This window comes from Lingula anatina, chromosome 8, assembly GCF_051362555.1.
Source record: "Lingula anatina isolate TDL-2025a chromosome 8, LinAna3.0, whole genome shotgun sequence".
Lineage (NCBI taxonomy): Eukaryota > Metazoa > Brachiopoda > Lingulata > Lingulida > Lingulidae > Lingula > Lingula anatina.
Window position 1 is genome coordinate 13,059,151 of NC_141774.1, and position 17,151 is coordinate 13,076,301.

Consider the following 17,151-nt stretch of genomic DNA (forward strand, 5'->3'; position numbering starts at 1 on the left):
ATCTGGAAGTGGCTGTAGACCTACATTATACTCACCATTAATGCCACCTGGAAATGCCTGTAGATCTACATAGTACAGCCATATAATAACCATTAATACCACCTGGAAGTGACTGTAGATCTACATAGTACTGCCATATACTCACCATTAATGCCCCATGGAAATGCCTGTAGATCTACACAGTACAGTCAGCCATATACTCACCACTAATGCCACCTGGAAGTGCCTGTAGATCTACATAGTACAGTTATATACTCACCATTAAACCCATCTGGAAGGGCCTGTAGATCTACATAGTACAGCTATATACTCACCATTAAACCCATCTGGAAGGGCCTGTAGATCTACATAGTACAGCTATATACTCACCATTAATACCATCTGGAAGTGCCTGTAGATCTACATAGTACAGCCTGTTGACTGGGTGGCAGCCTTCACTGATCATCATCACCAAATAACGCCCACAGTCCGTTACCTCAGCTCCTCTGTAAACAATGTATGTCAATACTTTTTACATCAACAGATGTTACATAAATTCAAAACATTTATGTCCTATATCAAGGTACAAAAAGCAAATTACATTTAGCTCGATAAATAGCTTTTCTTGAATTTCAGATAATATATGGACCTTCCAATCCTGAATGCACGACTGAATCAAGAACAACTCGTCATCATCTTATCTAATTTTGTCAGAAATATGTGAACAATTGCCATAATTGCACCATTTTGAGGATACTAAACAATATTAACTTTCTTTTTTCATTTTACCTAATCTTCTTATATCTCTGTTAATGCATTCAAAGGGCTGCACAAAAGCTGCGAAAGGCCTGCAAATCGGCAGATTACAATTCTCAAACTTTGAATTCAAAAGTTTGAATTCTTTTCTTTATTATTATTATTTTGAGTAATACTGATATTTACATCATCCATTTTGGGTGATCTGGAAACTCAGCACAGAGCACATCCTCCACCTGTGACGTCCCCAACCGGTGGTAGTATAACTTCTGGTTGACATTACTGGTTGTCTCAGTACCATCAGACTTGCCTTCCTGCTCCTTGTACCTCTGAATAAAAAAAAACATGGAATTTTTTTTCAGTGATCTTCCTATAGCAAAAATTACTAGTAATTTTAATTTCCTAATGGAAATTTGAGTACTTTGTATTTAATCACCTAGATATACAAAGCAACAAATCCAAAATCTTATATATATATAATTCTTTGTATCAGACTTGCCTTCCTGTTCCTTGTATCTCTGAATATAAACATTGTATTTTTTTTCAGTGATCTTCCTGTAGCAAAAATTAATTATAATGGAAATGTACTTTGTATCTAATCACCTAGCTATACTAAGCTAATATCCAAAATCTTATATAGAGAATTATGATCCATAAACCTTTTTGAGTTTTTAAAGTTTAAATTGAACCACTCTTGTAATGACACAGAACCTTGTAATTTCATTTGAAACAGTGAACTCAAAAAATTCAAGACTCAAAAAAGGGTTTATAGATTGCAAATTCTTCAACACAATTAAATAGGGTAAACCTTGAAATCAACTGGAAAACTGAGGAAATTTCTAATGTTATTTTTATTCTTTCTTTTTTTTTTCCTATATACAGTATGTAAATCCAACAAACACTGTATATCTTTACAATGAATACCACTCTCAGTTCACCTTAGTTACAACCTAAGTTGGGTACTGCCCAAGTTTTGTTTTTACCAACAATTTTTAATTCAATTTTTCAGTTTCAAATCCAATTTTCACCTAAACTGACATCCTTAACTACTGTAACAATAATAACAAAACTGTTTTAATTATTAACAGTTCCACTTTTTCATTAGCTTTTAAAGTAAAATACCTTAATACCACTAATGAGATGAATGTCTTAGCCTACCAATTTTGAAAATTCATCAAATCTGACTGAATGTTAGTATCAGCTTAATAATTTCCTTGTAATTGCGATCATTTGCATGCATAACAAGGCACCATAATATCCTTTGAGTGAAATGACTACCAAGAAGCTGCCCAACCCATGAGTATAGATTAATAGCATTAACTGAAATTTTCCCTTTGTCATGAAATACTTTTCAGAATTATATCTTTTTGTTATGGCATGTGTTAATAAAAGGAACTCTTAATTATTATAGTAAGTTCAGGAGTTTAAAACGGGGATTTTCAAAGTAAAGTATCCAAGAAAAGGGAAACCACTGTACAGGGTCTCAACATGGGGTAGGCAACATCCCTAAATATAATTTAAACTGATCATATGCAATTATATCCCCAAATGTTCCTCTTTTTAAAAAGATTTATTGCAAAATTCTAAAAACTTCACGTATGTATACTATACTGGGGTAGCGCTAGCAATTTTTTCCGCTTAGCCAAACCATCACTTTTTTATCAACTTGTTATCCAAACGGTTATAATTTGACTAAAATTAGTCAAATCAAGCCTTTTTCTTTAGCCAATTTAAGTCAGTTTTAGCATTTGGCTAAACTGGCGAGTGTTAGCGCTACCCCAGCTATAGCTTAGTAATTGTCACACACACACAGACACACACATTTTTAATGTTAAGCCACAGCAAATATAAGACCAATAGAACAACTGGAAACTGATTGTCTCATTTTCCTACTGCTTTCCTCAATGTTACCATGTGCTTGTTATATCAAAAGCAACAGTGAAGGATACAGTATATATATATATAATTGGAAGGTGGCTAAAACCAAGGTGCTTTCTGTGAATAAAGCTAAAATGAGCTTGCAAATATAAAGATAATGAATCAACAATGTCATGTTCATGAAAACAGCTAAAATTAACTTTGAAAATGAGGGGAAGGGAAACAGCTAGGTGAGATTTATGGAAGCAGCTAAAATTAACTTGCAAAAATGAGGAAAAAAGATGTTAAGAAGTCCCTGTTTGTGAAAATACCTAACTAAAAGTAACTTTGGAAAATAAGGGGAAAGGCAACATCAAGGTGATATCCATGAAGGAAGCTTAAATTGAGAAAAACACATAAAAAAATTCTAATTTTTAAACCTATAACAGTTAAAATTCAGTTGTAAAAAAGTAACGGCATCAAAATCCCTCCTCACATTTTTATAATTTAAAAACTTTATTGATGGAAAATATAAATAGAACATCAACCCCCACCCCTCCCCTACCTTAACCTCAACTCAATTCCTTCTCTGCTCTGGAAACTCAGCGTACTAAGGTTTTCTACTCACATTATAAAACATGCCTTTATGATCATGAGTCCAAGCCATGCTGGAAAACTTCACCTTTTCCAGAGTGTCTGGAAGATCTTTACCAGTGGCAACCTCCTTGAACTGTAATGGGGATTTTCAAAATAAAGTATCCAAGAAAAGCAAAACCACTGTACTGTAACAAATAGTTTTGTATTAAACAACACGTCCTGTTTCTTATTTTTTTGCTTCTCTTTCATTCTTTTTATTTCTTATAATACAATAAAAATGTGTTTGTTTGTTTTTTTTACTTAAAAACAAAACTTTTCTTAATTGTTTATATAAATAACATTACTAGTACATGGAAATTAGTCTATTCAACAAATGATAAATACATAGTAATTTAAAGTTAAGATTTTCTGTTGTGTCCTTTTCACCATGGCATTGATTTATTCAATCAAATTAAGTAACTCTATAAGGGGTCTACATGTATCTTCAAAGTGTACAAGGCAAACACATTATTTAATTTAGAGTTTAGATTGTCTTCTCTGAAAACAATATTATTAAGTAGTTGTTGCTAATTTAGAGCATAATTTCTTGCTACAACTGTCCAGACCCTAGTCTCATCACCTCAACAATAACATAACCAATGACAAACAGATAGATGGCAGCACATGCTATAATCTTTACCTTTATAGTAATCCAATCAGAACCACTGTTACTTAGGCCATAGGCAAAATATTCCCCATTCTCTGAAAAGGCTGTGCCTCTAATAGAAAGGGTCCCATCTTCTGACAAAGCATTAGGATCGAGAAAAACTTTTGCTTCTGCTTCCAAGGACTCTTGGACGTAAAACACACTGAAAGTTTGATCAAAATGAATTTTAGAATGCTGAATAAACAAATAAACAAATAGACAGATAAGCTAAACATTGGCACTGATCTATTATTGCCATTATTTGTAGGTGCAGGCTTGTCACATCTCCTTTATAGCTTTTAGACTGGGCTATTAAACTGGCTTTTTATAATCTGGTCCTTTTGATATTCCATTTGTGGTTTTAATTAGTATTATTTTTCAGTCATTTACACACATACATGCACATACACCTACTTGTAAACACGTACACACTCGCACGCGCGCACACACACACAAACATGCACACATACACACGAACACTCACCTCTGATTCTGTAAGCCAGTGTTATAGTAGTAGAAATAGCGGTCTCCTTTCTTGGAAGGACAGCTATACTTTGGGTAGTCCCACATCTCTGTTATTCTGTAAAAACAAACAGCAGAGACTATCCTCAGAAATACAAAAATAATGCCAGTCTTTAAAAGTTCAAATAACTTCACTTGATCATATGAAGTAAAATGAGACAATAAATAACAACTTTGAAAAAAAAATTAATAAAAATAAATTATTTTGCATCAAAAAAATCTTAATCTGTAATCAATACATTTTATCAAGAGAAATGCTACCTATCCTTTCATTCAGTCTGTTTTAACAAGGACTACAATAAATAAAGTAACATAATAATTATTATCACAGTGGGTTAAACAGAGCTCTCTTTCATAAGCAAAACCCACCCCGTCTCACAAGCAGCCCCCCAATTTTTTTCTCATTCCTCTATCATACCTCTCATTCAGCTTCTTCCTGATGGAACACTTGTCCAAGAAGGGCTCCGTGACTGCATTCTGAGCATCTACAAATTCCTTGGTCTCTTCAGCATCAGGATCTTCCATCCAGCCATAGGGGTCAGGAACCTACGGCATTAAATAATAATAAGAGATTTTCATGGGACGTTAAATAATAGATTCTCTATAGAAAACAAGGCTCAGCAGTTGGGGTCTGAGATTAACGTACTGTACTATATTAAACAAGATTATTCATAGGAAACTAGGCTTATACTACAGCAGTCAGGTTGGGAATTAACTTAATACATTAAACAATATATTCTCCATAGAAAACTAGACTCAGCAGTAGAGGATGGGAATTAACCTAATACATTTAAAAACAGCTAGATTATTCCTAGAAAACTAGGCTAATAGTACTAATATTCTTGTAGCTGTGCTCACTTTTCAATTTATTCTAACAAATAACAGGTTAATTTGAGCTATGTAACAGAGAAGTTCTATCTGAATACATACTGGAGTACAGAAATTTGCAGAACATTTGATTTCATTTGACTGCAACATGCATGTACATGTTGATCAGGTATTGTACCATAATTTTCTGATCATGGATAAAAATGCAAAGATTTTCTGCCCATTTTTTTTATTTCTAATTTATTTAATATTATTATTATTACTATAGCCAGGGCAAGATGGGCGGTTCGTTTACCCCCCCCCCCCCCCCTCTCCATTCCGGCTCTGAGACTCTGCAGTGAAGTGGCCGGTTGTTTCATTCAGCATGAACCTGCATGTTTAGCCAATCTCCCAGCACATCGGATAGTAGTCAAAATATTTCGATGGAAATGTCATATGATATCATTGATGAAAATGAACAACGGGTTTGACATCAGCATTATTTATGTACTGCAGCACAAACAACTCCACGCTGTTTAATGTCATAAAGACTGTGCGTCAGCCAAATGCCTATCAATATCGTCCACGCAATAGCCTCGAATTCGGTATATCACCCTCTTACAGGTGATTTAAACAAAGTCGTGAGAAAGAGGCCTTGCGGCGGTGTATAAGCAAATTTTACGTTGCCATCGTCTATATTGGATACCAATAAGTGAGTGCCCCTACCTTTGTTCCATGGTAATCCTCCACGCTCGACTCGTCCCTTCTTGCTTTCGGGTACTGGAACATATTCGGAATGCTAACGAAGCAAAACTGAAGAAAGACCAAAAAGAAAACAATGCACAGATGCTGAACTCTTCGGCAACCTCTTCGATCGAGAATCATGCAGGGGACGACGAACAGACAGAAGCAGGAAAGGTCCCACGGGACTGACGCTATTAATGAATTATGCTCATCAGTGTTGCTCATATCCCCCAGATATTATCTATAATCATCCCCAATCCATTACATATTCATTATATTTGCCATGTCGGGATTTTCAAGAAAGGTTTACATACTTTAGGAACATATCATTTACAAAAGTCTTGAAAAATGCAGACCTTTCACCAAGGAGGGAATTCCAAATCACAACCAACCAATCATAAAATGGACTTGATGACGTCACTGGACGTAAGGTTTCTATAAATAGAACACAAACAGTGAGTATATAAAAGGTGGACATTTAATTTATTGATCGTAATACATATATTGGAGAGGATATTCCTCCGTTTTGCAATGACTTGTACGTTGCAGGTGACTTGCGAATAGTAAAGGACGTTCTTGAAGTATTATGAAGGAGCTTCGAGCCAGTAGCACCTAGTAAGGGAATCGATCTTTCGATCTGCAAATAATTTTCACATCACAACATGGCCGACACGAGTTGTATGAAGAAGGTTACTAACGCTGTTGACTCGCTATCCGAAGGTCATTTGAAATATGAGACATCGTCAGCGGATTCGTCTTATGATAGTTTTCCCTTCTGGCATTTGTCGCCAGATTTATTTTCGAGCAGGTTAAGTGTGACAGAGAATTTAGATTCAGATAAAGATGAAATACATCCTGGTTCGAATAACAGAAAATCAGAAGGGAATTTCGCCAAGTCTGCAAGCAACACATCACCAAGAAAGAAAAAGAGAGGCAAAGTAAGAAAGTCAAGTCGGACAAAAACACAAGGTTTTGTAAACACAGTGTCAGAAATGAACGCCACTGTGACTGATTCAACCGTCACGTCCTCTGAACAAGATGGCCCACCTGCTTTGGGTGGCTTACATAGGCAATTAATGGAAGAAATTGAACGCTTTGACTCCAAAACTTTAACTCACCCACGTGGTTCATTCAGGACCAACCCTTGTGGATCTTTCAGGCGTATGGGCCCGTTTGGTTGTATCATAAAAGTACCCCATGAGCCAGAAGGGAGCATATCTAGCACCGAGGCATGGGACACAGACTGGGACAGCGACGGGTGGGACAACAGTCCCGAAGATGACGACACTTTGATCCCTGACCTTGAGGCAGCTGCCCAGCAGCTACAGATGTTATTGGCCAGGGAAGATTTGGCAGAAGAGATGGGGTGGGGGCTGCGAGAAAACCACCCCGCCAAACCCCCCTTTCCCCTGGGGCCCTTACAGACCACCGAGTGTATGGTGTGCTTCGACACACGCGACCTTCACCTCCGCCATTGCTGTCAGCTGCCTGTCTGCAATGAATGTTTGAAAGAATATTTCAGAACCCAAGTGGAGCAGGCCAATGTTAAACTGGGTTGCGTCAACCCGAGCTGTGATGCCTATGTCCACAGAGATGAGATCATTTTCATGTTAGAGCCTGAAATGAAAGACAAATTCTACCGCTTTCTCGTCGATGCAAACAAAGAGCCTCATGTCAAAACTTGCCCGCGCTGCAGCAAGATCATGACTCTAAAAAAGGAAGACTTGACACAGTCCAAGTCGATGAAAGCAGGGTACTCTGTCACCTGTTCGGAGTGCCACCTAGTGTGGTGTTTTCCATGCCAGGCCCCATGGCACGAAGGCGTAACGTGCAAGCAGTTTAAGAAAGGAGACAAGCTGCTACGACAATGGGCCAAAGAGTACCATTATGGTCAACCCAATGCTAAGAGGTGTCCTAGCTGTAAGGTAAGATTAAAATTATTGGAGTATTAGGTGGGGAAAGGAGGGGGGGGGGGGGAATGAATAAAAAAATCCATGCATATGTACCTGAAAAGTGCCCCAGCAGCACTATTTGGAATATTATCCGGGGAAAGTTGGGGGGGGGGGGTGTTGACTAAAAAAAAATCCCTGCACAGTCGAGTGACCAAGCTGCAAAGTGGGTTTTGAATTATTTGGAGTATAATCTGGGGAACAAGTATTGAATTCAATAAAATCCCTGCACATGTATCTGAAAGGTGACCCTGCTGCAAGGTGGGTTTAAATGGAATATTATCTGGAGATGATGGGATGTTTGGGGGGGGGGGGGGTATTAATAAATCCAAAAAATTATCCAGTATGCAAGTTATCTAGACAAAAATTCAGGTCTGTACCTTGTTGGGGAGGGGGGGTGAAGAAAGAACTACCCTTTTAATCAGAAAAGATCAGCTCTAAATCAGGATTTGATATTGGTTATTGGTTCCATGCCATTTCGAGAGTTGTACCAGTTGTAGGTAAAAAAGTCAACTTTTTCAAAAATAAAAAATAGAGACCCCTTTGAAATTGCTCATGTATAGACCTGAATTTTGTATTCATGAATAAGTGTATATATATATATATATATATATATATATATATATATATATATATATATATATACAATAAGGCAAATTAATCTTTTCACATGAATTACCCATTGTGTTATTTTTAGCTTTAATTTTCTGATTATCCATTAAAGGTAAAAGGTAACGACCTGAATTCTCTTTAAAATTTGTATCCATTGTGTCAATTTCTTCATTTCCAGCAAGTTTGGCATTATAACAACCGGTAATTTGATATAACGTACAAATATTAGATCAAATCCTTTTGTAAAACTGCTTGTGACATAAGGAAATAAGGAAGTAAAATAAAACAGATAACCTCAAGATCTCAGGTGTGCCCAAGACCTCGAATTGCAATTAACATTATGCGTTTGGGGGGGGGGGGGAAGACCTCCAAAACAGAGGTTATCGCCATTATTTTGGAATCTGTACTTGCTACTGGACCACATGACCTCGATAGATGGCTACCCTCTGTAAAAATCTCTTATACATTATTACAAAAAAAGCAAACTTTTTAGAAAAAAACAGGGACTAACTTGGATTGTTTGTACTGAAAATTGTCATTTCCCCGAGGAAAATCCATTTTTGGCTAAAATGAACAGTTGTTTTTTCCTTGAAGCACATTTACTGGCAGTCAATTTTCAGTTATAAATACACTTTTGTCCAGAGTAAGAGCTGATGTTCAGATCTAGTATACAAGTTAAGTCATCTAAGCCTCAGAAATTTTAAAGACTTCTTGTGAAGTATGCTCTAATCAGGTCTGTACATTTAAATGAGTTTCTGAACATGGTGACATAGGAATCTTTTTGGTGTCTTTCTGATGAACTCAGTTTATGATATGTTGGTATTAACTGATTGGTGATTGATTAATTAAATACAATCTGTTTTGCTCACATGGTTTGCAGGACTGATAAATTAACTGTCACTGTGATACTAGTACAATTGTCAAGTCACACTGGAGAAATTTGATATCATTTCTGCTATCTCCGCACTCCTATTTATAGTACAGTACTCATGTTTTGAAATTTGTTGATCATGTATTCTTCTGCAGAAGGACAATATGGTATTTTCTCAAAAAGTTTGAATCAGTTTGATTTTTAAAATTGTGATTTATGCATTCTGAAGTCCTGAAACTAATGTTTATTATAAATTGAAAATATTGATATATAATGAAAATATATATTGTTGAAATTGTGTTGAAAACTCGAGTTAATTTGAACAGATTTGAAAAGGTAATTTTCCAAATATTTTACGTTTATGTAACACCTGAAAAAAAAAGATAATAAAATCTTCTCAAAACTTTGGTTTTCTTTGAGTAGCACCTACGTAGGATTTTTTTTAAAATTTATCTGAAAAAAAAAAGATAAGGAAGGAGAGAATATTGAAATGAATGAAGTACCATAAAATACAATAAACATACAATATCTCATTTGTAACTTAGATCCAGGGACATGTACACATAGGGATATTTCATGCAATAACAGGAGTCTACATCCTAATGAGATTCTATAGAGTGCACTTATCACCTGACATCGCACTTACTGTACTAGGACAGTGCAATTTTACACTAGAAAGCTTCATAATTTGATGTAACAGGGGCCCTGAGTTTAATCATTCCAAGAAGTCTTCATTCCTGGAGGACTTGTCGTCCAGGTCTGTTTGTTAGTCTGCCATTTCAATATGCACTCATTGCAGGTAAACTCAGGACATGGCAGATGTTATTTTATAAATATAATAGTTAACTAATGAAGACGTCCCGGAACAGGCCCCATGCAGTTCATTTGGGGATTTAACATACAGGATTAAAAAGGGTCCCTTGTTAATTAGTGGTGTTAATTGGTCTGTTTCTGTCTAAAATTAGTCTGTTTTCTGTCTGAAATTATTCCGTTTTCTGTCAGAGTTTTCCCCTGTGTGAGCATTCTCTCAGGTTGGAATACACACACACACACACATGTATACGTACACAAACATGCTCTTTCTTTCTCTGTCTGACAAACACACATACTAGTCTCTCTCTCTCTCTCTCTCTCTTGCCATTGAGAGTGCTTGCCATTGATAGAGCTTTGACTTATACTAGTACTAGTACTTGTTATTGCTTGTGCTGAGAGAGGTTCAGCATGTTAGAATTTTTTTTATCTTATTCGCTAAGATCATGCCAAAATAAACCTTGTCATGTTACGTGACAATGTTGTCACGTTGAAAAATACAGTGTGGTGAATGTGTTTATTCAAGCTGATGATGTTACAGCAGCTTTTTGGTGGGTGAAAACTGTATTTATTGATTTCTGGCAGATCTCCCTTACAGTACCTGAATGGCTGTTAACTCTGTTTTTAAGGCTTATTTAATCACAACAATACTAGTACAAGTAAGTACTAGTACTACAAATCTTGAAAGGGTTTTATCAGTAAAGAGGAGAAGTAATGCTTTTTTTTAAATAGATACTCATAATAATAGATGATGTGTAAATAGATACTCCTAAACAAAAAACTTATGGCTCCATTCAAAATAACTATGTACAACTGTGTCAAACCATACAATGACACTTCCTAGTCATCACCATCAAGCCATTTTTTTTTTTTTTTTTTTTTTTGATATCTTTCTTAGTTACAGAGATATATATCGCGGAGTGATCACTGTCTTATAAGACAGATTTACAAAACGGCAAAATTAATGATATACTAGTAAATGCTGTGTGTAGGGAGAGGCACCTGTGGTGGTAAATAAAACCAAAAGGGAGTTCTTACCCAGTAGGTATTTATTTTTATTGTGATAGTTATTTCATATAAAAGAAAGGGGAAACTACCCAAATATAGGCCTTCAGTTATAATGTATCAAACCCGAATGTATCAAATCTTTAAGGGACAATTTTGTGAGACTTAGGCATGGAAAAAGTCAAGTGCATACATTTTTAGTCCACAGAAAACACCCAGGTAAAGAAGGGCTTGATTCACAATGCAGCTCTATTCACACCAGATTTAATTTAGACAGGAAATTTTCTTATTGTCATTACAAAGCGATCTGGATTCACAATACAATTCATTCATTTGAATATTCTCAGTGAATACATACATAACTAGAAAAAAAAAAACATGAGTAGAGGCAAATTGAATACACCATGAAAAGCATAAAAATGTAAAACATACTGGTACTGAACACACAAAGGAATAGTTCGAGTGATTTAAGACCAAAGTACAAGGATATGACACAGTATTTGACAATAGACTGCCATAAAAGCACAACGATAGAATTTGTGACTCTTCCAATACAGGCTGTAAGATTAAGAGATGTGACTCAGGCTGCAGTTTTATGGTAATTTATCACAAATTTTGAACACCATACTTTTCTTCCAAACATTATCAGAATTACAGGATATCATTATGGTTTTTAAAACTACTCACATATAAAAAAAAACAATCTTTTTCAATTGATATTGACCCACCTCATTATTTTTCTAACACACATTTTAGGTAAATTAAATAATTAACATTAAAAAAAAAAAGAAATTATATGATTTATGGATTTTGTTCAAAATTAGAGAATAAGTACCAATAAATATTGACAATTCAGTGACTTGCATCATCAGAATACTGACTTCTGGAAAGAAAAAAATGATTATGGGATTTCTTGGTATGCGACCTGTCTGCAATGGGGGGTTGAGTACAGTATGCAGTTTTTATGGTCATAAATGTTCCTATTATTTTGTTATATAGCTTGTACTAATGTAAAAGGCATGCGCCATCCTTTTGAAATAAAGGAACTATCACAATAACCCCTGCTAAAAAATGGCAGTTGTATGCAAAGCAAAGAATTTATATATAACCATATCTGTTCACTTGGCTTATTCATGGTGATAGCAAAAATTGGGCCCCAAATATCTCTCTCTCTCTCTCTCTCTCTCTCTCTCTCTCTCTCTCTTTTAAGTGTGAAAATAGTTTATGATGGTTGGCAAAAACTAAGTGGCGAGGACCCTAGAAAATTTTTCATTTTTTTTTTTTTTTTTTTTATGTGCCAGAATCATGTCAACAGTGGAGTTGGTTTAACCTGTGTTATCTGCATATTATATGTTTTTGTATTATATTGATTTAAAATCTATTTTGGCTATCAGTTACACATGTAAGACTTTTCTCTCTCTATTTCAGATTTTCATCCAACGTACAACGGGATGTGATCACATGACCTGTTCTGGCTGCAAGACAGAGTTCTGTTACCGCTGTGGAGAAAGATTCCGAGAGCTGAAATTTATTGGCAACCATTACAACCGCCTCAGTATATTTGGCTGCAAGTACAAGTACCTGCCTGAGAAACCAGTGCAGAGGAGGCTGATTAGAGGGTCCATTTTTGGTAATATTTCTGCTCTCTCTCTCTCTCTCACTCTCTCTTTCTCTCTCTCTCTCTCTCTTCAGAATAGAAGTGATATTAGTAGCAGGATCATTCTGTCTCAGCAGGGCTTCTAGGTAAAGCACAGTCAATGTAATCAGCCTAATTGTCTGGCACTGGCATCCCCCTTGCTAATCAACATGAACACAATGTGGACCATAAGGTTTTCCTCACTTGACCCAAGTGCTTTAAGTAACTACTAAAAAGCCTACTGCATGATCCAATTCAGTGTGTAATAGAGGAATACATGATTATTATTATTATTATTAATATTATTATTATTATTATTATAGCAGCTGGCAAACAGATAGAAGCTCTTCTCAACTGAATTTTGATTTAATTTCTGTTACAGGTGGCAAACTGTTAGCAGCGCCTCTATTGGCTGGCTTGGCCATTGGTGCCGGCGGAGTTCTGCTGGGTATAGGCGCCATTGCTCTCCCCTTCTATGCCAGTTATAAGCTCCACAAGTTTATAAGTCACAAGAAAATGTTGAAAAGGCAGCGAAGGAGACAGGAGGAGATCAAAAGAAGAATGCAGCAAATGAGAGATGAGTACAAGAGGAATGTGGAATGTGGGTATAATTTTTATTTATTTATTTATTTATTTATTTATTTATTTATTTATTAAGTTTATTTTTGGTTGGGGGTTCCAAAGAAGTGCCTTAAAGCTGGAAAAAGTCTATTATGCAGGGGTAAATTTTGGACCAAGTGACAAAAATACTCGCATTAGATATATAAATGTGGATGGATTTTGATATTTAGTATATTACAAAATCAAACAGTCAGTTTCAGTGTTCTCATTTTTTGTTGCAATTAAAAAAAACATGAAACAAGCTTCATAGCGAACAAAACTGGGTTGTTGTCATATTAACCGTGTTTCTTTTGTTTCTTTCAGTGCGCAAGCGTAGCCTTGAGCCAAGAGCTCCCATAGTGAGCGATTTCTGTTGGCCTATTCTGGAAATCCCAGTAGACATCAATCACCTCGCAGCACAATCTTCTGAACCACCGAGCGTTTCAAACACAGGTTCGAACAACGTGGATGATGAAGAAGAAGAATCAGACTTTGAATTTGAAGATGATGACATTGTCTTGAGTGAGTTGCTTGGCCTGCCAATGATTGATCCTAACATATCCAAGTATTTTTTGAAAGTTGGCCAAGCTCGTGGAAAATCGCAAGAAAAGAGCGAAGAACAAGATGCAAGTGGGCCCAGTTCTTCATCAGATGGAAGCCATGTACCAGGAGAACAGGCGGGTGAAAATTGCAATCAAGTTGATCTCAATTCCCAGGAAGCAGCAGGGCCATCAAATCCTGGCATCTCAAATCACCATAGAAACCCAATAGATGTTGCTATAACAACTGAAAAGGATACAGCTTTGCCACCAGTGCAACCAGTTTGGCAGAAGTTTTCATTTCAAGAAAGGCTGGAACCAAACCTAGCACATCCTAGTGTTGTGGGATCTACTTCTATAGAAGAAGACAAAGAAACTGGAGAAGTTATTTTTATCACAAAATTGTGAACATAAAAACATCTAGGAAGATTGGGCTCAAGCTAGACATGAATGCAGTCTCAGATGTGTACAGTAATTACCCGCTGTATTCAAACCAATCCAACAAAACAAGGTTTTGTGAAAAGTAATTCTTATTGTAAAATGAAGTTGTGTTAATGACGGAAGTGCTTTTTTGGAGTAACTAAAGATAGTAAATCATGAAAATAAGGAATACTTGAAAAAGGAGTGTTTGATGTATACAGTTAATTACTGTAACTAAGATATTTTTCAACCACAATATATCAGCCAATTCTATCACAATTGTCTAAAAAGCAAAAAGAAAATATGTAGCTAAAACGGTTATATATTTTATGATGATTATCAGTGTATTTTCTCATTACCTGTGTGTGATATTAATTATAGAAAATTAGCCTGCTAATTAAGGCCTAGAATTGCCATGTTCTCACTTAAAGGTGTGATTGCCATTCTTTTGCCCCTCAAGGTCAGGAATGCCCATTGTCCATTTAACACCCAGGTGAAAAAGGTGACAGGCTATCGTGTTCATTTTAGAAAATGATTGATCATGTTTTCACTTCTTTACATGGAACAAAGAATATTGATTCAAATGCAATTAAACAAGTTATTCAACACTTCAAAATATTTTCAAACAAGTCAAAACAAATAAAGAAACTTCTATGATACAAGCCATAAGCCATGTGATATTCCTCCTTTCTTTCCACTTTCTAAAATTGGATTTCTACATGCTTTAAAAATGTGACATTCTCTGGTGATGGAAAATAATTTCTGATATTCTTTATGATAGATTATCTTTATGATAACTTTTAGAAAAAAGCCTTGCTGCATTACAGATAAAAATGACTACATGCGAGTTACAGTATAATATAAAATAAATATTACTTATGATTGTTCGTTTCACATTGCAGTCGTGAAGGTGTTTTAATTTGCTCTCTTTAGAGTAATTATAGAACATGACTTCAGGTATAAATAGCGTTCATGCTTGAGGATTTGAATTATATATTTTTGTTTAAGGGTATGAAATGTTTTAATGCCTGAGGGTAGAAATTATATTTATGCCTAAGGTTATAAATATTGTGTTTATGCCATACTATGGTCATAAAAGGCTGGGCTGTCGCACCTTTATAAACTGAACACTCCTGCTATGTAGGCAAGCATTCATACTGAGTTTACAATTGTCTTTTTCTGTGCTAATAGATGTGAACATTTATGTAGCCCTGGAGTTTGGCTCATCTTGTGTTACTAAATAGAGATTGTCTTGTGTGACATGAACATCCAGCATTGTGGAAGGTCAACTGCATGTATTTGCACCAGTAAAGTCTGTGTGTACATTTCACTTGGTTTGAAAGCCTGTTCAAGGGATTTTTGCATAAAAAATCTGGTACCAGCAACAATTTTTGTCAGTTTATTAAAATTCCAGTCCTGAAACCATGGAATTACATGTGGCAGACTCCATATAATTTTGCACTTTATAATTGATATCTTTTTTTTTTTTTTTTCATCAGCTGAAACTTAATGAACTCGTGTTTTCCAATCCTAAAGATTTCTACAGTCTGCTGTATGTGGTGGATATGTTAAAGGCAGGAATAGTTCCATTAGCACAAAATGTACAGATTCTGTAATTTGGAAAATTATTGTATTTGTTGCTGTTGATTTTTATGCACTTGTCAACTACAGTGGAACCACATAAGCAGGCATGCAGGTTGTGGAATTCATTTTCTTCTTCTGGCATTTTGCAAATGATCTAACATTTTGCAGACCAAGGTCCACTCGGGCACAGGTGTGTTAATGCATGGTGACTGTAAACTAATGAAGTGGATACTCTCTGTCAGAGGTCCCTTATAGCTGTTGTAGAAGTTACAACCTATTTTTTTACAGCTAGTGCAGTTAGACGGTACCGAATAATATGATTGTTGAATTGTGCAATATATAAATATATATGTGAGTGTGTTGCTGTTTTAATTGTTTTTGGTGGAAATTATCCTGTGTATTTTCATGATGTATAGGAACCTTTGAGTATAAAACAATGCAATCCTGCTCAAACTAATGCAGTTAGACATTCTTTGTTTAGTTTCTGTGACGTCAAGCACTAGCTACATGCATGAATTATGTAGCGAACATAATTAGTTGTTTTTCTTTAAAAATATTGATATGTAACTGAATCCTTCCAACAGTGAGTTTACAAATAAGAGGACTTATAACAGTATCTAAAAAATATTAATTGATGGTCCTGGTTGTTTTACAAACATAACACAGAAATTATGATTATATTTTGTGCAGCATATAATAAGCTACTTGACTGCTATGTACGCAAGTATAACTAGCCTTCAGTTATTCAAGAAAGTTGACATTATTTATCCAAGTTGCTTTATTTGTGAAGCAGAATCTTCGTTCAAAATCAGGTAAGTAATTAGATCTAATTACTTCTCGTTGTATACAAATCAGATAATGACAAGTGTTAAGACGTGATCATCAGAGGTGTAGTCATGTGACCAAACCACGTGATGATTCCAGATTATCTTTTATGTAGAGAAAATAAACTGGAAATGTTTTGTTGTTATACTGTCATTGATGTCCTCATTTTAGCAACCATCCTGCTTCCAAATACATGTATTTAATTCATTTTTTATAAATGAAATTATTAATTCGGTGATCGTAAAAAAACGAATGAGTGGAACCGTAGTAGCCGATGATGGGCGGAACCAACGTGGAACGTGGCTTTTCATCACAAATAAATGGAAATTTAAAGAGCGACTTCAGACTGAAAA

General features: G+C 35.6%; 2 protein-coding genes across 2 annotated transcripts in view; one reads left to right on the plus strand and one right to left on the minus strand.

Annotated features, from left to right (window-relative positions):
- Positions 1–6,120, minus strand: part of LOC106164557 (prolyl endopeptidase) — a 14,608-nt gene extending 8,488 nt beyond the window's left edge. Inside the window, exons 1-7 of the mRNA XM_087019031.1 lie at positions 5,930–6,120; positions 4,815–4,942; positions 4,359–4,454; positions 3,869–4,037; positions 3,221–3,322; positions 922–1,064; positions 370–485 (exon numbers count right to left, since the gene is read on the minus strand). Coding sequence (XP_086875157.1) covers positions 370–485; positions 922–1,064; positions 3,221–3,322; positions 3,869–4,037; positions 4,359–4,454; positions 4,815–4,942; positions 5,930–6,088 — 913 coding nt within the window. The 5' untranslated portion in view covers positions 6,089–6,120. The remainder of the gene's footprint in view (positions 1–369; positions 486–921; positions 1,065–3,220; positions 3,323–3,868; positions 4,038–4,358; positions 4,455–4,814; positions 4,943–5,929) is intronic.
- A 257-nt stretch (positions 6,121–6,377) lies between these two features.
- LOC106164543 (uncharacterized) lies at positions 6,378–16,943 on the plus strand. The gene is made up of 4 exons (XM_013542487.2): positions 6,378–7,872; positions 12,623–12,824; positions 13,213–13,431; positions 13,755–16,943. The coding sequence occupies exons 1-4, from the start codon at positions 6,610–6,612 to the stop codon at positions 14,375–14,377; spliced, it is 2,307 nt and encodes a 768-aa protein (XP_013397941.2). The 5' UTR covers positions 6,378–6,609; the 3' UTR covers positions 14,378–16,943.
- The last annotated feature ends 208 nt before the right edge of the window (positions 16,944–17,151 follow it).

Excerpts from the sequence above, each read along its gene's own strand:
- LOC106164543 (XM_013542487.2), top strand. The coding sequence starts at position 6,610 with ATGGCCGACACGAGTTGTATGAAGAAGGTTACTAACGCTGTTGACTCG. Across the intron at positions 7,873-12,622 it reads AGAGGTGTCCTAGCTGTAAG|ATTTTCATCCAACGTACAAC; the intron begins GTAAGATTAAAA and ends TCTCTATTTCAG. Across the intron at positions 13,432-13,754 it reads GTACAAGAGGAATGTGGAAT|TGCGCAAGCGTAGCCTTGAG; the intron begins GTGGGTATAATT and ends TGTTTCTTTCAG.